The 22,888-nt window shown below is 40.4% G+C and overlaps 1 protein-coding gene across 2 annotated transcripts in view; it reads left to right on the plus strand.

The window, feature by feature from the left end:
- The window catches only part of crebrf (creb3 regulatory factor), a 38,028-nt gene extending 15,465 nt beyond the window's left edge, over positions 1-22,563 (plus strand). For both annotated transcript variants that reach the window (XM_012881483.3, XM_036142940.1), the window contains 7 exons: positions 4,922-5,097; positions 6,432-7,552; positions 7,657-7,854; positions 10,709-10,898; positions 10,989-11,062; positions 11,189-11,308; positions 13,626-22,563. In XM_012881483.3, the coding sequence (XP_012736937.2) occupies positions 4,922-5,097; positions 6,432-7,552; positions 7,657-7,854; positions 10,709-10,898; positions 10,989-11,062; positions 11,189-11,308; positions 13,626-13,744 (1,998 nt within the window). In that variant the 3' untranslated portion in view covers positions 13,745-22,563. The remainder of the gene's footprint in view (positions 1-4,921; positions 5,098-6,431; positions 7,553-7,656; positions 7,855-10,708; positions 10,899-10,988; positions 11,063-11,188; positions 11,309-13,625) is intronic.
- The last annotated feature ends 325 nt before the right edge of the window (positions 22,564-22,888 follow it).

Here is a 22,888-nt window from a genome sequence, read left to right on the forward strand (position 1 = left end):
CATAAACATGCAGGCAGAGTAATTGTGGGATGGTAAGATCAAAATATAATATATGTAATACAATATATGTTTTAGAAAGGTCTGCTTAAATCCAATTAAAAAGTTATGATACGATATGATATTTGAGATGTTCTAAATCCAAATTGACTCAGTTGGAGGTTTTTGTAAATAAAATACAAATTGACAGTCTTTAGGTGTGCAAAGCTGGTAGACACACCTAAAAAATGTGCTTCTCTAATTACAGGTTCTACAAAGTATTGACTTAAAGGGGCTAAATATAAATGCACAGTTTTAAGATTTTTATTTTGTAAAAATTAAAACCTGAAAACCTTGTGTTTCCATTTGACTAAACAATTATGCACTACTATGTGTTAGTGACATTAAAGCATACATTTGAATTTTTTAATTTGTTTTGCTTTATAAACAAAATGTTGTTTTAGTTTGAAATTAAGTTTACTAATCTGGTTATTTCCCTTTTAATTCTTCTCAGCGATGCACATTATATCTGCCTGTCTGTTTTATTGAATATCCCCACCACTTCAACTCGAAATTAAAATTCTACTACCTTAAAACTAGGAAATTAGCTCTACAGAACCAGGCCTCAGTCAGCTTTTATGTCAGCAGATGTCTGTATTTAATGGTGCATTGAGAAATCCTGCAAGTCAAGCAGAAACAGCCATGGTGAGCTGGTGGATAAGAAAAAAAAAAAGTCTCAGAGGAAAAAAGTCTCAGAGGAAAAAACTCCAACGTAGCATCAGAGGTTTAGTCGTAAGCATCTTCTTTAACTGAGCTGTGCCGTGTGAAATCTCTCCTCTCTGCACTGTCAGCGCTCCCTGGTCCGTCTCAACCGCTCATGCTGGCATCCGTACAAAACAATATAATGTTGCCTGAAACACAGAACTCACTATAAACAACTGTATGGTTAGTTTATTCAGTGTTTCTACAGTCTTATAGTCTAATGTATGTCATAAAAAGTCTTAAATTACTGATTTAAATAAAAAAAAGTCTAATAGATTCAGATTTCCCCTGCTAGAACCAAACATTTATTGGATTTATTTATTCTTCTAATTTTTCAAAAACGTATGCATTAATTTTTCAAATTTGTCGTTGGTATTATTTTATTTCCACACGTTGTGGTTCTGGGTGAGGATTTCAGAGGTTTTCACGGTATAAAAATACTACAGCAACGTTGTTTCTGAGCAACAAGCATCCACGTCAGAAATGGACTCCTTCTGTGGCCTTTTGGTTCTCAGACGTCAGATTTCCAGAGTTAATTGAAAGTTGCTAGCGTAAACTGTTTATTAGCTCGTTTGTGTTTATTAAACCTATCCCAGACATGAGAACATTTTGAGACCGACTTCCTTTAGTTTTTGTACACACCGAAAATGGAGGAAAATATGCGATCGACTTGTGACGCTAATTGTCATAACCGTAGCTGTTAGCGAATCCCACTGATTCTTCTACTTGCAGTTATAACGCACTAGACAAAGGTGTGATTTAATTCCCCTCTCTGTGCTCCGACTTCAGAGATGAAATTCATTATTCCCAGGCGTTCGGCCTTCCTTCATGAATCTGCGAATGATTCTGCTACTGAAACTGGTTCAACTGGCTTGTCGCTGTTTGTTCAGGGAATGAATATTCAAAGCTTTGTGTTACATTTAGTGTATGTTTAACGAAGTTTAAAAGAAAGTGGAAAAAGTTATATACAACCTTAAGTCTTTAAGTAGGTTATATAGAAGTTATGAAGTTAAAGATAGAGTCAGCGATTTTTCTTAAAGTAAGAAACGCCTAATTACCTTTTTGAATAACTGCGCATGTGTAAGACCATCCTACCTGCTCTTCCGCTCCTCGAAGGGGTCGTGTGAAAAAAATCTCCCCAAATCCACTCTGGTCTTATTTCTTTCTATTGAGTTCTTCATCTTCATAAACTTGTAAGTGGTTTGCTTCTTGTGACAATCAGCTATGTTCAAAGTCTACAGTGAGAGCAGTGGAGCTACAATGAACGGCTAACACCGAAGCTAACCGCTAAGCTAACCGGATAAATAAACACTAGAAGTGTGCATCCAGCACGCACGCTGGCGTTACGTGAGCGCGCCACAATGATTGCCATGTGGGACAACCAATAGATAACATGATTTCCCCCAGAACCTTCTACAGTCCTGCGGCTCTCGCAGAGGTCTAATTTTATTTGTTCCTTTTTCTGAAACTTAAATGCATTCACATTACGGTCAGGATGGAAGGACCATTTTACCCAGTATAACGAAAAGTGTTTCTGAACAGGATTACCAACTATTACCCTAACTGACGTTATTTTTTGTACTTAGCAAAGATCTTCAGGTTAAACCCTAATGACTTTAGAAAGGTTCCTAAAATCGCTAAATTGACCTTGCAGAACTTTGCAGATACCCTGTTTTACCTTACTGCAGAGCTCATAAGAACAGGCATAGCTCTCAAACGTGTGACATCTTGGAAAGCATACAACATTAACAAATCAGACTGAGTTTGACCTTGTATGACACCTAAAAAGAATAAAGCCATTGTTCCTGTCTGCGCTCAGATGCTCTTTGTGAAACATCTGCAGAGATGAGAGGCTCTTTAGCTGGGCTTACAACAATTACTGCATGTACACTGCAGGTATTCTGGTGTGGAATAAAACTAACACTCACTTCCCACCTGGAGGCTCTACATAAAACAGCTGATGGTATTTCTGATTCCTTTTAGATTACTTCCTCTAAAGATTTGGATTAATAGAATTAGCTTCGACAGTATAAGTAGATAAAACTGTAGGTAAAAATGGCTCATTCCATTATCTGGCTGCACAAGTTTTTCATGCAAGAAATGGCTTTCTGATGGGAAATGCTGGTGATGGCGTTGAACGAAGCGGACCAGAACTGAAATGAACATTTTCAGGAGGGAACCGTTAACGTTTTTATTTCTTTTGAAACTCTTAATCTGACGAAACCAGGAGCTCCCTTCCTGCTGTTTCAAAGGAATCTCAAACACAGAGGCCTGTCCTTTCTTCTTTCACATCCTTCCCGCATTCATCAGGCTCGCAGGCAGGTTTAAACAGAAAACTCTCCTGTCACCGCTCATAGCTGTCAGCTACAGTTGTCTGCTTCAATTTACTTCCCGCTCCAGACTAAACAATGGCGATTCACTGCTGCGCGTTAGTTTTCTTCACCTTCACTCTTCTACATAGAATTTTACTTGCCGTTACTTCAAAACACCTTCAGATCTGCGTTATTTCACAAAACATGCATAATTCAAATTACTCTCCACCTGGGTTGCTTTGAGCACCTACAAAAAGGCTGCCATTGAAATTCATAATCATTGCCTTGGTCGGGTTGGAGGACCCTTGACTGATTAAATGATGCTAAAATCCCAGCCCAACAGCGGCCATGCGTCTGCTGTATGGGGCCGCTCTATGTGAGCCAATCAGACGCCTCCCTGCCAATGTGGCACCAAGGATGAGAAGCTGTTTCGACGTCTGCAGCTCGCCTTGCAGTGAGGAAGAGCAGCGAGGGAGCTAGCATGGCTTCACTTGGGTATCAGTGTTGAATTTGGTCGTCGAAATTCTATGATTTAATGCTTTGTTAAACCTAAATTACACATCTGTCTTTTTTTTTTTTTTAGTAGTTAATGACTTCTAAAGGCAATTAAATATACTGTATTCTTTACTTTTGCTTGTTAATGAGCTTCAAACTTTTGCAATGTTAGATTTTCAAATAATTATCGCACATTAGTGAAAGGTCGATTTGTGGATTTCTTTTTTTTTTTATTCCAAAAAAAGTAAAAAACAAAGCAATTGGACTTGTTTTTCGTAGTTGAAGACGGAGCCTTTAAGCAATAACAACCCTAACGACTCCTCGTTACAGAGGAGTGGACCATTTTCGGTTTAATCTGCTGGCTTAATGGCTTTAACGACCGCCCATTACTAAGGGGTGGACCTGTTTCTGTTGAATTTGCATGTTATCTAAGTCATTACAGGCCTTTGTTTGGCAGTAGTATAAAGCTTGGTACTCCACATTACTCCATACTTTTTGAATTGAGAAAGCTTCCTGGAGAGGAAGTGAAACGTCATCGTTTACGGAAAACAAATCCAGTTGCTTTGTTTTTTACTTTTTTTGGAATGACCATGACCTGGATGACTGAGAATCTTCACCAGCAAAGTTTTTTTTCTTTCCTTCATATAACATGTCTGTATAACTGTACTTTATTAATGCATTCAGCCGGAGATTTTAAAGATGACTTAAAAAAATCCACTTTTTTAGCCCTTAAATATGTTTTGTTGTGTACTTGGAGTCACTTGGAGAGCAGAAAATTTAAATGTAGTCTGTCCAGGAGCTGCGTCTTTATTTTCTGTTTGGGTCTTTTATTACATTTTGTGAATAATTACATCACCGTATTTGCTGCGGAGCTTCCAGACAAGGTCGACATTCGCGAACCCGCCATTTTTATTTCTCAAAGTGGATTTTGTCGTCCAAGCTGAAGGATGTCAAAGCTACAAGTGGAAATGTTTAATTGTTGGGTGAATTATCCCACACGATTCATTAAACCGCCCCCCAGCATACTACAAAAATGGCTGATCGGGGTGGAGTGGAACGCTCTGGAGGGGCAAAAGGCCTCATTTGGATTTAAAGAGACGGCACCAAAACGAGTTGCTCTCAGACGCACCTCAGAACAGGGCCAAAAAAAGGGGAATGTAGGGGTAAATTAACGAGGAATTCAGACCCAAGCATTGCAGTTCCAGTTCATGTAGAGCACAACTGAATGATTTCAATGTGAAAATCCAAACTGAGAAGCATGATATGTCCCCTTTAAATCATAAACGTTTACATTAGATCTCAGCATCTAAAGCTACGCTTTAGATTAGATTCGCCGTCTGCCTCCTTCACTCCGATTTTCTCTTCTTCCGCTGCAGGACACAGAGATGAGCCACCAACAGAGTCCCTGCGGGGACAGCGTTGTGGGCGTTGGAGACGGAGGCAAAGAGGTGGAGGGAGGCGTGGATCAGCTCATCGGCCTCGGCGAGAGCGAGACGGTGTACAGCAGCTCAGCGTTCGAACAGTGGGACTCGTACTGGGAAGACCTCACCAGGTACTGGAGCGTTTACCTGCTGTGGCTTCTCTCTGTCATGTTGCAAACACAGACTTTCATTCATTTTATAGGAATTTTTGATTGAGCAACCAAAAAGTAGGGCATGGCTGTTAAGGCGCAGGGAAAATTATCTACGGTTGTTCAAATGTTTGTACAGGTAAATATCTGCAAAGTGGACTCCTTTACTCTGGCACCCCTAAACCAAATCCAGGGCAACAAAACTGCTTTAAGAAGTCTCCTAATTAGGAAATGGCTATTCTACAAAGGCCTTGGAGATTTGTTAGGGAACATACGTGAACAAATAGCGACATAAAGACCAAGAGATGTGTTTGTAGGGCATTCAAAGTGTGCAGGGAAGTCATTGTTTTTAATATCTGAGGAAAATCAGATTTTTTTTCCTTCTTAAAGGACGACATGATGGTTGTAGAGGAGTAAATAAAAAAGCAGCGGCTTGTTGTGGCCTGTCTGGGGTTGAAGTGAACATCTGTCCAATGCTTTAGTCCATAAATACATGTAAAAGGAGGATTTTTCCCTCCTTTTCCTGATGCCAGGCGTGAGGAGACAACTGCTGCAGAAATAGGGCTGATTGTAGGAAGGTCATGTTTTTTTTGCAGCGATGGTTAATTGGATTCGTTTTACTGAAACAAATGAAAGTGTTATGTTCCTTCCCTTCGAGTAGCAAGCAATCAACAGATTAAGCCGGTTTATGCCTGCACTAGTTTGTAAAAAAAAAAGAAAGGTCAGGGGAGCCGTAGGTAAGTTTGTCAAGGTTCTCTGCAGAGGAAATTCAAGCAGGGTCAGCTGACATTTTCTGATCTTTTTTTTTTTTTTATTTTCTTCTTGGAAGTGATGGGGTATGAAAATGTTCTACTGTTCTCAGAAATCTGGCAGAAATTCAACTAATCCCCAAAACAAGAAGGAGCATAAAGACACAGAGCGTTTGCTCGAACAGGCTCCCTTCATGTTTTGCCCTGTCAGCTTAATCGGCCAACTTTGTGCTCACGCATGTTTCCGATGATAAGTGTAATAATTTACAAGAGAGGAAAAAAGGCGAAATAATAAGGTGTGTTGTATTTTAAATATGCAAATATCTAGAAGATCTTAGTTAGAAGGAGGATTTGGTTAAACTCTGACCAAACAGGAAACAAACGCATAATTATCGCGATCATTTACATCATGTTTCACAAGTTGTTGTTTTTTTACGCATATAAGCAAAAGCAAAATAAAAAAAAAAAACCCTGCATAATTTATAATGCGTTTTCAATGCATATTAAACGTGATTATTTACATCAAATTGTTTTACTGGTGAGACAGCTGCACGTTTTCATCAACAGATACACACGGCTGGCCAGCTGTGACATCTGGGGAACCAAGGAGGTGGACTTCCTGGGACTGGATGACTTCTCCAGTCCCTACCAGGACGAGGAGGTGATCGGGCGAACCCCGACGCTGGCTCAGCTCAACAGCGAGGATTCCCTGCCCGTCTGTGAGGCGCTCTACCCTCCCGCCGACCTAACGCTTCCCAGCGCCCAGCCTCCCTCCCAGCCGCTCGCCGCCTCTCAAAACAAGAGACTCCAAGGACCGGGCGGCGGCTTGGTGCGACCGTCTCCGGGCTCCGCCTCCTCTTCCCAATCCCGTCCTTCCAGAAGCCTTTTCGCCGACTTTCCCGAAAGCTCCCAGAAGGCGACCAGGCCTGTTCCTTCCAGCACAGAGACTATGGCTAAAACCCAGAACCAGCTCAGCCTCGCCCAGGACCACGGCCAGACCCAACCCAAGCCTCCGGGACGAGGGGCTAAGGTCGCCGGTCCGACCGCTCACGGCGCCGACTTCGTGCGGAAAGCTAAAGTACGCGTGAGCTCCGCCCCCAGAGCTCAGAGCGAGGCGATGCCCCAGACGGATTTCGAGACGCCGGATCCGCCTCTACCTCTTTCCCAGCCTCAAGACGAGAAGCCCTCCACTTCAGCAAGTGCCCCTTCGGTGGGCCGTCCCGCCCCGGTAGCCAGCAGCTCAGCCAGCTCGGCGAGCTTTGAGAGGAAGGCCGAGGCGGCGGCACGCAGGGAGGTGCTGCCTGTGGTGCGGCCGGCCGCTCTTCCTCAGCTGGTGGAGGCCAACCAGACTCTGAGCGGGCCGCCCGACGCCGCGGCAGCCGGGGTCCTAGCCGCCGAAGACCCGGAGCAGAGCAAGGAGGAGGAGCACAACTACTCTCTGTTCCTGACCCGCAGCAGGTCTCACTCGCACCTGGAGGACGAGGACGAGGAGGAGGAGGAGGAGGAGGAAGACGAGGAGGCAGAGGAGGACGAGGCCGACGGGCTCGACTTGGACGACGAAGACCACGATGAGGGTTTCGGCAGCGAGCACGAGCTTTCTGAGAACGAGGAGGAGGAGGAAGAGGAGGAGGACGACGACTACGAGGCGGACAAGGACGACGACATGAGTGACGCCTTCTCCGAGCCAGGTAGAGACCTCCCACCGTCACGTTTCTGGATTATAAAGCTCCATCTCTCCTAAAGTTGTCTTCTAAAAACATTCTTTTGTTTTGTTTTGTTTATTTTCCCTCAGGCTGTGACATGGAGCTGATGGACGACATCAAAGGCCTGACAGCCGGCGTCTCCAGCCGTAAAAGAGGCAAGCGTCGTTACTTCTGGGAGTACAGCGAGCAGCTCACCCCCTCCAAGCAGGAGCGGCTGCTGAAGCCCTCTGAGTGGGACAGACACACGCTGCCGAGCAACCTGTACCAGAAGAACGGGCCTCTCCACGGTATTCACGCAAGCAACACACTCACAGAAAGTAGATCCGGAGGCTCTCAGAGGGGCAAACACCCCTGGTAGAATCCCGCTTTAGTGAGGTAAAAACACGAGATCAAAGATGAACGCTTTCAAAACCTCCTCCGCCGTTTTCTGTGCTATGAACTGGACAGCTGAAAAACAAATATGTTAAAAGTTTAAAAAAAAAGGCTCAAAGGTCTATCAGATTGTAAACAGACATATCTCTTGTTTACAGGCCCTCTTTCACTGATTTTCTGTCAGGTGTTGCTCTGAACTTACATTTTGCTCCGACGTCGTCATTTTTATCCACTAAGCCCTGATCATGATGCTGACACCACCATGTTTCGCTGTGGGTATGATTAGTGTTTTGTCCAAAACATAGCGCATTGACGTCAATGCTGGCTGCATTAGAGCACAACACAAGGTGTTTGGAGATTTTAACCAGGCCTGGAGATTTTCTTTGAAAGAAAAGGTTTCTCCAGACATATGGAGGTAACATGACATTCTTAGCCTCCCTGACCACCTTTCAGATCTTTTCTTACATTTTGGAGAAACGTCCAGTCTCTGTAATGTCCCTCTTCTCCTGTTTTTTCCCAAATTAGTTATGAGTGTTGTATCCCTTACTGATATCTTTAAACAATGAGATCATTTTGATCTTTTGTAGCTTCTTTGCAAACAAAGTTGTTAGCTAAAAGATGCAAATGAGCAGATAATCCTACTAGGTCAGCTCAACTTTGTTTCAGGTTTATCAGATTCACTATAATTGATGGCATGTGTGTATTAATTTAAGACTGTCCACACTCATTCAACTGTTTTATTGCACTTTTTATTTAATTTTTTCATTTCCTCTACTAATCATTAGTATTTTTGAATCACAAACACCCAGTATTTTAACAGAGGTCTGTGCACCTTTGGCGAGCCGCTGTATATTCAGCTGCGCTGCATTAACCTTTCTTTTAGGACCTGTTGGTAAAAGCAACAGCTTTATTTCAATGTTGGAGAACATTTGATTCAAGAATATCGTATCCTTTTAGTGTTGTTTTATGTAAGACTTTCAAATGAGGCTGTGGTGATGTTAATTGTGCACAAAGCGTGTTATCCAGAACATGCTGTTCATGTCTGAATTATAAAATAAAATGGGCATCTTTCATTTTGCTCATAAACATGCACTGGTCAGGATCCTTTTAAGCAGCAGAGGAAATGATTCAGAAGCAAATTGCCCGTCTTCGTCAAGTATGGAAAAGGCATATTAGATTTGTCTAATTGGAAGAAAGCCATTGAAAGCTTTTTACGTTTGAAAATTAAGATTAAGTAAAACTGTGTTGGGACACACATTTAGTTTATATCTTTATTTCATCCACTGTGGGTCACTTTGGGTCATTGAAGGGAATATGTTCATTATGAGTGTGACTGAAATGACGAAAAAAAAAACCTGCATGATGGAGAGAAGAAGTCTTCTATGAAACTGTATATGAAATCAAGCTTTATTAAAAAATGTCATTTGATTGAATAAAAGAAGAATCTGTGGTTGATGGCTGCAGTGGTTTAAAGTACAGAGCCTCCCCACACTTATAGGCACCCCGGGTAAAGAACTGGAAAAAGCCTCATCTTCTATTGCAGCAGCTTAATCCCATACTGAAACATTTTGTCTCTTTAGACAAAATTGTCATTGCTACATTTCATGGACACCTCTGCTTTTAATTCAACCCCCTTTTTGCAGAAAGCCAGCTCTTTACCCCTTCTATAACATTTCACAAGCATACAGAGAGACGGATCTTTGCACCTAGATCAGTCCTCTCGTGGATTTTCTTCTTTTCAGCTCATCCCACGGGTTTTCTGCAGGATTTAGATCTAGAGACAGAGATTGCTGTGAAAGAAAGTTGATTTGGCCACATGCTTTAGATCAATTTCAGGTTGCAGCCAGACTCTTCTAGATTTTTATTTACAATGCCCTTGTATTTCCGATAGAATGGGATGCCATTCACTCTAAATGTTTCCTGTGGTCTTTAGAAGAGGAAGGAGGCGCACTGCATCCCAGGACTTGAGGGCCTTTTCCACATATTTAGACTTTGTTTAATGTTTTATGCCAAACCCACTTGGAATATTTGCCAAAAGCTCCATTTTAATTCTTTCTGACTAAAATTATAGTCCCAATAGTGCTCGGCTAATGCCACAAATGAAAGTTTCTGGTTGGTAGGACAGGAAAGTATTTAACTCGGTATTCCTCCGAAACAACCGGCTGGGATGTAGATGGGATCTGATGGTGACTGCTAGACGCCGTTTCTCATCATTCCCATTTAGAGAAATGGCCAGAAAGAGAGCTCCTATGAGTAATGCTATTTTTTTTTACCCCGCGGACACATAGTCATAGATTTCTAATTATAGGCTCTTGGACAACTTAATCAACTCAGAAAAGTAAAAGAAATGCTTTAGTCACAGTTACTCTAATAGTAACTGTGAGGAGTGCAAGTAAATGAGGCAAATGTAATTTAGAAAAGTATTTTTCTGTTTCGCTTTGGGTTTTTTAAGCCAGTGAATAAATATTGTTTTTTTTCTTAAATGTTTTTGTGAAAGATTAATAATATTCCACAGTGAAAGAGGTATTTATTGGAAGAATGTTTGGGCATCTTTACAAGAGATTTAAATAACTGGTAGGAATGGTTTACTTCTCTAATTAGTAATAATAGCTGAAAATATATAGCAAGATGACCTATTATGCCGACAAAGAGGAGCACCAGATCTCACATTATAAACTCTTTCGTGTTTAGGGGAAGTCTTTCCGTAGATACCTACTGCTTTGTAATGTGTGATGACTAACAGTCTTGTTTTTGCTTTTCGTTATAAAGGAAAATACATGCTAAAGAAGTCCCGGCGCACCGATGTGGAAGACCTGACTCCCAATCCTCGCAAGCTGCTGCAGATCGGCACGGAGCTTCGCAAGTTGAACAAGGTGATCAGCGACCTCACCCCCGTCAGCGAGCTGCCGCTGACGGCACGGCCGCGCTCTCGCAAGGAGAAGAACAAGCTGGCGTCCAGGTAAAGCGGCACGCGCGAAAACGTTCACAGCCAGATCCACGGTGATCTACTGTGGACGAACTAACCTTGACCTCTCTGTTTGGGATTTAGGGCTTGCCGTTTAAAAAAGAAAGCTCAGTATGAAGCCAACAAAGTGAAGCTCTGGGGACTCAGTACGGAGTACGGTGAGTTCAGCGTCTTTGCATCATTATTATTTCGCGTCTATCTTTGGTAATGCAAAAAGAAAAAAATCTGGTTTATAAACAAAATAATGAAGAAAAAAAAATGTATCTGTCCTCAAACTGGCGCAGATCGGCTTCTGTTTGTGATCAACGCCATTAAGGAGGAGATAATGCTGCGAGTGGAGGACTCGTCTCCTCGCCCCACCAACATGACGGAGACCCTGGAGCGGCTTATCGAGGAGACGCTTGGTGAGAATTAAAGATGAGGAAACATTTAAAGCTCCAAACAAGACTTGTTTAACTTAACTGTGCATTTAAAATGCTATTTTAGGTTGATTTTGTATACATTATAAAACAAAATCACCATTTGTGTCGTTATTATTGGCGCAGCGAGGGATTAAAAGCTTTTTAATCGCCCCCACACCAATTTTGTAACCCCAGTTTCTATCTATGCGTCACCATTTTGTCCCTTTCTTCTATTTCGTAGCCTTAAACAGACAATTTCATTTTTTTCTTTTTATATAAACCTTTGTCGATCACTTTATTTGAGTTTTTTGGAGTGAATTACTTTGGTCACAAAATGCAGTAATCTCGAAAAATTAAGTTCAAAGTTATTCTTCTGAAAAAAAAAATTGACTGAAAGTTAAAACACGATTGGCTACTCAAACGTCTCATTTAATAAAAGGCCGAAGGGATTCAGAGCAGCATGCTGAAGACATAAACAAACTCTGCCTCGTGAATTTTTTTTATCCTGATAGAAAGGGACCAACTTGTAGTGCCTGACTGAAAACCCACAGCCTAACTCATTTTATTTTGTTAAATAAAAGAGAAACATCCCTCAGATTAGTCTGATTCGTTTTTAGAAATTATTGACTGAGGATGTCTTAACTTTTTATTTCTCTTCTCGGTATACTCTAAAGGACTTTATGGCTAATTTTTTTACTCAAATCGACTTTCTGCAGGCGTCGTCCAAACACGTGGGGCCCTACAAACTACTGAGTACATATTTGAGTGTCTGCCTGATCAGATTTTCAGTTTCACTTTCTCTGTGAGTTTGGACAAAATCCTCTTGTGGGTTGATAGTTTTCAGTTTCATCAAATGATGTGGCATCCTTTAGTTCCTGACACATTATCCATTCGCCGGTTTGAAACTCAGTCTGTCACATTGAGGCCCTGAGCAAGACCCTCGACCACAGATCTCTCCCCGTGCCATCTGTGAGACTATAAAGGGAAATATTTTAATTAATTAATTGATTAATTAATTACATATCAGTATGGATAGCCAGCATAGCTTTTGATTAAGTTCAGATGTGTTTTCAAAGTGTTCCTTTAATTTTGTTGATCAGTATACTAACTAGTGTTGCACCGATACCAGTATCGGACGGGGCCTCAATCCAGCACTAAAATGGTGGTATTGGTATCGGCGAGTACCAACAAATAGGGCACTGATACCATTCTGATGTTTGTATGTCACTTCAGCACAGCCTTCTCTCTCCCGACTAGTATTATACATGTTATATAAGTTCATGAAAGTTGCACTATTTTGGCATTTGAGAGCCAAAACTCAGGGTTTAAAAGAGACTATTCAATTATTAATGTGATTTTACTGTCTTACTGTCGCACTACTATTATACATGTTATAATTTCACAAATGTTGCACTATTTTGGCCTTTGAGAGCCAAAAGTTTATTCAACTATTGTCACCCATTCCAGGTAGGCAATAAAAAGTTCTACTACCCTAAGTAGTATGCAGTTCTTCATATATACACACTAGGGCTGGGCGATAAATCGATTTAATCGATTAATTCGAATTTACAATGCTTTAAGATTTCATTTTTGGAAAATCTGGATTTTATTTTGCCAATACACTCATTGGGTTTCCATGAAGAGAACAGCATGTGATGCTGAATATATGTTTAGGCAAATGTATTGTCAAAGTATTGTTAAGTAGAACCTTTTTTTACCATAATACGAGGTACTTGATTTACTTTTTTTTAACTTAGTTTGAAGTTCATAAGTGCAGTGAAGCCTGTTCTTAGCTGAATGTGTAATACCACTAGCAGCAAATGTTTTGTTATATTTTCATTGTTTATAATGGCACGGCTGCCATCTTGTTTTAAAAGCATGTTTCACAGCTTGTTTTTAGTTGCACTTTCAATTCAGGTCAACTCCCTGACACAATGCTTGACATAAAAAGCAAGGTTTTAAACTAATTTCTTTTTATGAAACAAAAAGGAGGAAAAAAATCTATTAATCGGATTTGGTATGATAAAATCGTAGATTTATTTTTTAATCCACATCGCCCAGCCCTAATACACACACACATGAATTTCAAACAGATAGTATCGGTATCAGCCAATAATGCACAGCCAGGTATCGGGGCCAAAAAATGGCATCGCCGCAAAACTAGTACTAACTCGCGTTGCCTTTATCTGATTTGTTTTAATCCGAAAGATTTTATTGTGGTTTTTAAAAAATAAATAAAAAGCAAAGACGGAGGAAGTGGGGAAAATATGTTTTTTATTTTTTTTTTACTTTACAATTTTATGTCTCTCTTTGCCTTCAGTGCCATCACCTGTTGCTGGGCAGACTTCGGACTTTGTCAACAAGATCCTGGAGAACACAGGACGCGGCGATCCCACGGGAGGACTGGTCGGCCTGCGAGTCCCCACCTCAAAAATGTAGACCGAGAAGAGTGGACTACATATATTACCACCGTGCTGTCCGTTGTAACTATTCTCCCCTCTGCATGCCCCTACAGCTCAGAGTAAACACCCATCGCCAATCACTCAAACACACATACCACCTCCCCGTGCGTAGGTACGTGTGCTCGTTTTTGCCGTGCAGCTGTATGGCACGAACCCTGGCTTTTTCCCATCTCTGCACGCCGCGTGCTTTGTCAGTACATCACCGTCTCCCCAACCCATGGTGACCGGCTGTCGGGAGAAGCACGTCCAAAAGCAAGTGGCGGTGAGGTGTATCTGGGACGGCGCGTTCTTAAATCCACTGGTGATTGTTAGAGGTGCTTAACGTGGCCTTTTTGCAGGCTTTAAGGGGACTGAGACTTGCGCTCATATGAGCATAACCACTGGAAGACTTTGTTTGAGGTGGTGATAAAGACAGAGGGAATGTTGTTACATGCCAGAAACAATCACAGATTGAAGAAGCATAAGTTATCATTTATATAAGGAGCTTTATCCCAAAAAGCAAAAAGAAAAGAAAAGAAAAAAAAAAGTTCAATTGACCCTTTCACTGAAGCACTTTTACAAAAATGGCTCTGATAGCCAAGAAAGTTGCAGCGGCGAGGAAAAAAAAAAAAAAAAAAAAAGAAGCAGGGTTGGCAGGAACTATTTGGTACTGAAGGCCTAAATAAATTCCTGCCATCCCCTGTTTGCCAATCAGCTCAGCTGCTTGTAAAAACAGGTTTAACATATTAACGCAGGACGTAGGAAAGATTCGAACGATCACACAATCCTGCCGGTTGGAGGGGGAGAGGCTTTCGACATGCTACCCTGAACAACAGGAAGTGGTTTACCACGTGAGGCGGAAGTGCATGTAGCATGGTGCTTTTTCTTTGGGGCTTTTCCTGCTGGTTATAACTGGACTGCAAAAAGGATGATGAGGATGGTGACACAGATGACGTGAGCGGCGGACCCATCTCCTCCAGGAAACTGTATATAGAAGTGTCTCCCAGGCATCGGCTCTTCCCCTTTTTCTTGTACAGTAGAGTTGACCAGGCAGCGTGGTGGTGACAGTTTGATGTGTTCATGCTAGTGTTTGATCAGAGTTCTATTCATTGTGCCTTGTATATGTATGTGTGTGTGTGTGTGTCTCTGTAAGTCTGACTGAGTGCGTGCGTTTCGAGACGGACTGGAGCTCCCCCATAGGTCCGGCTTAGGAGAGGAGGTTCGTTAGGGAAGGAGAGGATGGACACAAGTTGTTCAAGATGTTCTGAATGTACATAAACAAATGGAAGCTCTTGTTGCGTGATGCCACAGAGTCTGTGTATATAGGAGGGCTCTGCAATAGATTCCTTTCGGTTTTTGGTACTCTTGTCTTTAGGGGATCTGGGGACGAGGCGGGGAGGGTTGACAGAGGGTTTTTTTTTTTTTGTTTTTTTTTCCTTTAGGGTTACAACAAATATTTGCACACTATATTTTGATTGTTTTTTGTACCAAAGACACATGCAACGAAAATGGCGACCAGCCAGTTAAAGTAAGGTTTTGCACAGCTTACCTGACGCCGTATTGAATGTAAGAAACGTGGGAGGGTCAGGGAACTTCATAGAACTGTGAAATTAGTTTGGGTCCAATTCTGTACAGAAAAGGAACATTCATTTGTGTCTCTTTGCGACTTTTGGGAATTTTTTTTCCCCCTCCGTAGTTTTTCTTCTGTTGCTTAGGAAGCGCTTCATTCCTGAACTGATTCCTCCCTGCACATGCTAAGTGTGTTAATGGCGCTAGCTAGGAAACAAAACAAAACAAACAACAAAAAAAAAAAAAACCCAGGCGCTCACTAGTAGATAAGCTAAGTATCTTTTTTTTTTTTTTTTTTTTTTTTTGCTCGTCAATATGTTCCCTGAAATAACCAAAATATTCCTGTCACTTGTTTGATTTCTGTATGTAGACAAGGTCTAGTTCACGAGCAGAATATTATCTGAGTTGTGTTTTTAAAGTACTGTATATAAAAGCGTCAATGCTACATCTATTAGTTGTAAAACGCCACTTTTCATGACAATGATTTATGTTTAAGCACGTCACGTTTCTTAAGTCTGTTCTTGCATTTAAAAAGCTAGAGGAAAAAAAAGAAACCACAAACACAAAAAAAAAAAAAATAACTATATTTTTCTATTTAAGCTGCTTGATAGTTTAGCGTTTTGGTTTCGAGATATTCGTGAATCAGAGGAAGAAGAAACGAACTGATCCGGTAATTGTTGCAGAAATCTGCTGATCTTCTTCGCCAAGTGTGTGTAAGACGAAGAACCAGGACTGGATCATTTCAAACACGATACGGCAACGCGTCACTGTCATTAGAACGGTCTGTAGGGAGATGGAGGACAGAATGTTTCTTAAGGATTACTGGGGAGGCTCAAAATCAACCAGGGACATTAGAGCCTGCTTCACACTGACCTGGAATCAGCTGCACAGATTAGTGACTTGTGGCTGGTTTTCATCCAAGCTTCTACATGGTGATACTGATTTCTATCGAATTACTACAATTAACAGCTTTTAGTTTTTGTTTTTATTGCCTTATGATAGTAACAGGCAACTTGATGCTTAGTGTGAGAGTCAATAAAAACAAACAGGCCTGTACTATTTTAAAACAAAGACAAAATGATAGCGATGTTGACATTTTCAACTTCAATAGCATCTTATAACAGCAGTGGCCACAGTTGGGATCACAGACTTTTCTAACTACAATATGTCGACCCTTACCGTAGCTCTGATGTTCTCCTAAAGTCTGCTAACATTTCCAAATCCAGCGTGTTTCATGTCAGAGAGCTTGAAAGCTCAACAGGGTCATACAGAGCAACTTGCAGTACTCCATAGAGCCTTCCTCTTCTCTAATTGGTGTGCTTCATGCTAATTTGCCACTTCAACAAACGGTTACCAATAAAACGCCCCAAAATATTAAATCGTAACGGGTAACCGTCTGTTGTAGCTGCCTGAGTGACCAGCCGACAAGCCTCTGAAGAAAATAATCTTCCTCAGACTTTTTTCCCCGCTGGCCAATCCGTGGCTAGGATCCGTGTAATTCTGGTCTCCAGCGTATTTCTCTGTGCATCTTTCCTTTTTGCTCTGAATTTACCATTAAAGTATGCAAAGTTTGCATTTCCTGGGATTGTTGCCTTTAGAGGTGCATAGCAGAGCTTAACCTGTATGCATCTCCTTGCCTTCAGTCTTGCAGCCGTGCTGCATCAAGATTTGTACATATTATATTTCTCACGCCATGCCATGGGACACTTGTATTTACATCCTGTAAATGTATCAAAACATTATGTTCACCTTTGGCGCCGAAGGACTCAGAAATCAACCAGAATCTGATGTCTAGCATGCAAAAATGAATTCACAGAGGAGTTTTTGGATTCCAGGGCAGTTTGAAGTTTTGAAGTTCTCATTTACAGAGCGATTTCTAGCGACTGTGAGCGTACCTCTGTTTGTGTTTTGTGATTAAGAAATGGCTATTGCTCTAAATATAATTTCCTTTTCCGTCTAAAAAGGGAGAAATGGTGCTTTTTCCCCACCCCCTGAAACTAGAATGGCAAGTTTTCAAGAATCGTTTTGACTTCTTTGACTAGCTGTAGCCTAATTACTCGCTCTCCCCTTTCTGTCCACAGTTATTTTCTTAGTAGTTATATATATTTTGTAAATAAACTGAGTTAATATGTATCTTCTAATTGTTAGTTAAATGTATAGATTATCTTGTATGTTTAAAAAGACAACAGCACTTTGTCCAAAAAAAGAGAAAAAAACAAACAAAAAGAAAGAAAAAAATCTTTTTTTTTTTCTTCCATTTGCTGCTAAACGGCCTCGTGTGAATGCTGCAAGTGTACTTGATGACTACTTGCTCGGATAAGTCTATTACCTGACACGGCTAGGACTATGAACTAGCGGGTAAATATGCGTGTGGGCCTGCCGAGGGCGAGATCTACAAATTTTCTTGAGCCATGAAATGATATGGGAATGTTCTGAGAGCGAGAGAGAAAGAGAGCATATCATTGCTTGGCTTCCAGGAAGTGCAGTGTCTTGACAGAATTGGTCTGTTTCTTGGTCAGGGTGGGACGGTGAGTGTTTGTGGTCTTAAATGAAACAACAACAAAAAAAAAAAAAGAGGGTTTTGATTCAAGGGCCCCTACGTTTGATTCTGATGCTGACCCCCCTTGGCGTCATGATTCATTTGCCTTCAGTAGAGGTTTCCTATGGAAAAACTGATTCTGCTTTGGCTTCCTCTTCAGGGCGATGTACAGTGTAGACACATTTCTTCAGAGAGCTATATTGTTATCATTTTTAAACTGATTTCTACTTGTGACTTAAAGAGGAGGGGGTTTAGCCTGGGACGGCCGGGAAGAGCTCGCTCCGTAGCTGCTTTTCCAGGCCGCCTTAGGGGAAGTTACTATATCACTGTACTGTATGGCAAGCCAATTACAAGTGGAGACTCAATCCGGACACTTATTGCCTTCTGAAATAACTTCACACACACACACAAACAAAAATAACAACATGGCAGACGTGTTTGTAGCTAAAGGGACATACCCGGGGTTTCTAACATTGTTCTGCCAGTCTGGTAAAAAAAACAACAACAACAAAACCATTCAGCCTGATTAGCTCAAAACAACCTTGACTGGAGTAGCAGACGTGGTGATCTGTATCTGAAAAAGGACTTCAAAAGTCTGAACCTCTTGACACGCGTGTCTTTTGTGACGGTGTTTGAAGCCTCTTTTTTTTTCAGCTATGGTTTGATACCAGGTCTTTCAGGGGGTCAACAGTGGTTAAAGGGCCGCTGGTTGACGGCCGGCTGACGTTAGAGGTGCATGTGTTTTTTGCTGTCGATCACGAGGCTGTGTTTTTAAGAAAGAGTCCTCACAGGTTTTTACATTTGACGTGATAGGCGCAAGCTGTGCAACTTTACATTCAAACCAAGAGACTCTGTGGCATTTTAACAGTCAAGGAAATGAGTGAGAATCCACGCCAGTAAAACTATTCCTTATTCTTTTTATTTCTAAAAAAAAAAAAAAGAAAAAAAGAAAAAGAAAAATCCTATACAGTCAACTATTAAGCTAATAGAGTGTGTAACTTTGTGCTACTCTTGTTCAATAAAAGCTACGTGGATACCATAAAGCTCTTCTTCAGCAAATCAGGGTAATATTGTTCTTCTATCTGACATATGTGATGACATATAAAATCGAAAGAAAAATATATTTATGTATTCCAGTTATTGTCGCCATTCTTTACTCTGTACAAAAAAAAAATATATTGTCTGTCTGTGTGTTCTGAATTATCAATGTCAATCACTATGGTGCAATGCTCTGTACACAAAGTCAAGACAAAGGCCAACAGACTTTGACACAAAAATTAAAACTACAAAAAAAAAAAAAAAAAAAAAAAATTGAATCCACAACATGTTCCCTTCATGAAGGATTTGACTGTGATGTCCAGCTGAGATCCAACTGGGGTTTGTCACATGGTGCTGATAATGTTTGGTCGTCCAAGAAGTGCTGCCCTCCCTCCCTTCCTCCCTCCCTCCTATCGTTTTCATTAGTTTTAAGTTTCCCTAAATGGTGGGATTTTTGCTGTCGGACCAGTTAGAAGAAAGCTCACATGGGTTTTTGCGCTGATGAACAAGAGTTTGAGGTTTCTGTTATTGACCCTGTTTGATAACTGTTGTTAAGCATAGCGTGACTTTTGTAAAAGCCAGTCTCTTGGGTGTGACAAAACTAGCCGGAGTTGGACTTAAAACCAATTTAAGATTTGTTTTGACGTATATCGTTTGAATGGCATGCACAGTTTGATGTTATAAGTTGATTTCAAAGAAGTTTCCATAATTTTTTTTTTATTGTACAGTTAAAATGCTTAATTCCAGTGCAACTCAGCATTCCAGCAATTTTGAATTTATGAAGGCAAATCATTTATGAAAATCCTTTTGAGGTTAAGGTTTTAAGAATATGCTAACTATAGTTGGTGATTATTTGGACTTGGTGATTATAGTAAATATTGTATAACTTATGCAGTTTCTTTAAGTTTTACCAAGAGGTAGGTTAGCAGGTTTGGGTTCAATGTTGAAGATGTTTTGGCACCAAGAAATAACAACAAATCCCTTAATTGTAAACATAAAGATTTGATGTAAAGATGATTATTAATATCTAAATTTGCTTGAATTTTTGTGGCTGATTGGTTAATCAAGTCTGACTTTTTAAATCTTGGTTGAATTTAGATATGACCAGTGGACTAAATAAATTCATTTTTACTATAGGCCAGATAAATACAGGGACTGCGAGACTAGAAATAACCCTTAGAAATATGTCAGTTCAAATCCTGTGTTTGGAGGGATGCTTAAAAGTGTACTGTTTGTTTCCCTCCCTCGCTGGTTTTATAGATGCTTAAGGGATAGCATGAGTTGTAGCTGAGTTGAGGAAAAAGTGGGTAAAAATTATTAAAGGCCTTGGCACCAAACAATATAGAAGTATTAATGTCATATTTAGCTCCTCAAATGAAGGACATTCCCCCTCCCCCCCACCCCACCCCACAAATATAAAAACGTAAAAATGGAATCACAGAATTTTGTATTTAAAAAAAAATAATAATAATAATATGAATAAGCTGCTAAGCCATGGTAAACTAGCGGCTTGGAAAATGTACTTTTATTTTGATCATAAACCGCACCATTGGTATTTCTTTTAACAGCTGAGAACATGCTAGCTTGCAAACACAGATGTTAAATTCATGCTAGCTTAAAATACGGCAACAAACATCATCCATTTAAAACTAATTTTAGAAAAGTACTGCGGTTTAATTTAATAATACTGTTTTTACAGTTTATGGTATTGACAAAAAAGCTAAAATATTGGATTTCTTAAAAGGTAAAATTGAGTAACGGTAACATTTAAACAACCTGCCAAGCTGTGCGAACCTAGCCAGCCTACAAAATTCAGATATCTTTCATGCAGCTGTAACAAAGTTAATAACATTTTCTGTTATACTAATATGCATATTCTTAGTATTTATTAATTTTATCTGTTAGCAGACATTTAGCATTATTAGCACTTCTTCAAATAGCTAACAACTAGTTAGCCTACTACTGATTCTGCAGTTAGCTTCAAGGAAAACAACTAATTATTTTTTATTAATGTTGACATTTTTTAAATCATTGTTTTAGTTGCAACATTGATATTGTCTTTATAGCTTATTGTAGTGATAATGTTACTGGAAATGTTAATACTTTTAATTTCATAATTCGGAAATTTCAATTGTAAAGTCAACAGTGACATTTGAATATTCAGCCCAAGAACAGGGAAACAGCTCAACATTAGAATTTAACCAAGCTCTTATTTAGCCCTTTTAAAGTTAAAAGTCACTTAAATGTTCTCGTTTATGAGCAGTTGTGTGTATCTTAATCAGATAAATTGCAGCATTAGCAAACTTACTGCTAGCAATGTGCTGGCTTGCTAACTCTGGTGTTAGCTTCAAGCTTATAGGAAGGAAACAAAGGCTTGTTATTAAGGCTAATATCTGAAAAACTTCAGTGATTGATTCCTATATTAAAAAATAGTCCATCTGTCCATCAATAGTGTTTGTTTCCTGGAAACTTCTTTGTGAAGCATGTGTCAATAAAATAAGTGTTATCCAAATGTTTTATATAATGGGGCTTATGAAACCCCTCTGTTGGCTGTATTGTCATGACCCAAAAGTCTGGCTTCTAGTTTTGTTTGTATCATTTCAACTATATTGTGTTTTGTTTAAACCTATAGGTCTGTTCTTTGTAAAAATCACCTCATATTTAGAGGTTATGTCCCTTTATTCCTCCTAAAATGAGAAGCAGCTATGCTTGTTGGTCTGCAGGATAATTTCCTGCATAACGCTGAGAGAATTAGACAAATTTTAATTCCCTCGTAGACTGGGGAAATGACTTGGACATCAGAATTGGATTTCATTGTCACAAAGTTGTTGCATGGCTTTTTGGGGCTCTCTGTACTCTCAGTGATATGATTTTGTACTTGCTGCTATTGAATGAGCACAAAGAGGCTTGAGGATGTTTATGACAGATTTCCAGTATATCTACCCTACGTACCCTCCTTGTTTTCTATCTCTTTCTCATATTTTTCCCTGTGACAGTCAAAAGACCAAAAGCATTACTCACCTTGCAATTGGTTTTGTACACTTACAGAGGAAAGACAATACTTTGAATTATGATGCCTGCTAAACCAGGTGCCTTAGTCAAATATACAACAACACAAATCTGCACCTTCTGTCAGTCTGGAGGGGATTTCCCCACAGAAACAATGGACTGGGTTTTCCAAAACTTAAACTTGAAATACAAAATGTATAAAATGAAAACCTTGCTCTATCTAACACATTTTACCGAATAATCAACCGTTTACAGCAGAAAAGAAGCTGGTTCTCATGCCTGGATATTGCGCAACTTTCCGACGGTATTTCCCTTTAGTATTATAGTGGAAGAGCATACAGCTAACCCGATGGTGTTTTGGGAAACCCGGTTCTATTTTTTTTGAAAACTTTTTCTCTGCCCACTACGCCACATTGTCATATGTTCTATATTGGCTGCTGCTGTTGCTGCTGCTGCTGGCACAGCTGGTGTATTTGTGTAGAGAAGAGATAACTTCCACTGTGTCGGTGACAGAGGGAGACTCGGGGGGGGGGCCTGCTTTTTACCTGGTCAATATCAATGCATTCTTCTTCTGAGGTTTTGACATGGTGCACTGTGTTGCTGCCTCTTGAGACCTTTATGTGACTAAAAAAAAAAAAAAAGAATAAAACGATAAAAAAAAACACTTTTCCATTTTTTAACTTTGCTATAATGAAGTGCCAGACCCCTCTGTGAAGTCAGTGTTGGCACTGAGTCGCAGGTCGTTGGATGAAGTGACAAACTGAGCATGGGGGTAAACTGTGGTGCTATAATCTGTCCCTGGCTGGGTGCTACAGTAACATGGCTGTGTTGAATTTTAGCCATATTATTCCTTCTGTTGATGACTCCGGTCAGTCTGATGTTTCTGACTGCTGTACGCCGACATAGCGAGGTATAACTCTGCTGCTGCTGCTGCTGCTGCTTTGCTGATGAATGTAGACTCGTCTTCCTCAGCAGGATCACACAGAC

Source organism: Fundulus heteroclitus, chromosome 11, assembly GCF_011125445.2.
Source record: "Fundulus heteroclitus isolate FHET01 chromosome 11, MU-UCD_Fhet_4.1, whole genome shotgun sequence".
Taxonomy (NCBI): domain Eukaryota; kingdom Metazoa; phylum Chordata; class Actinopteri; order Cyprinodontiformes; family Fundulidae; genus Fundulus; species Fundulus heteroclitus.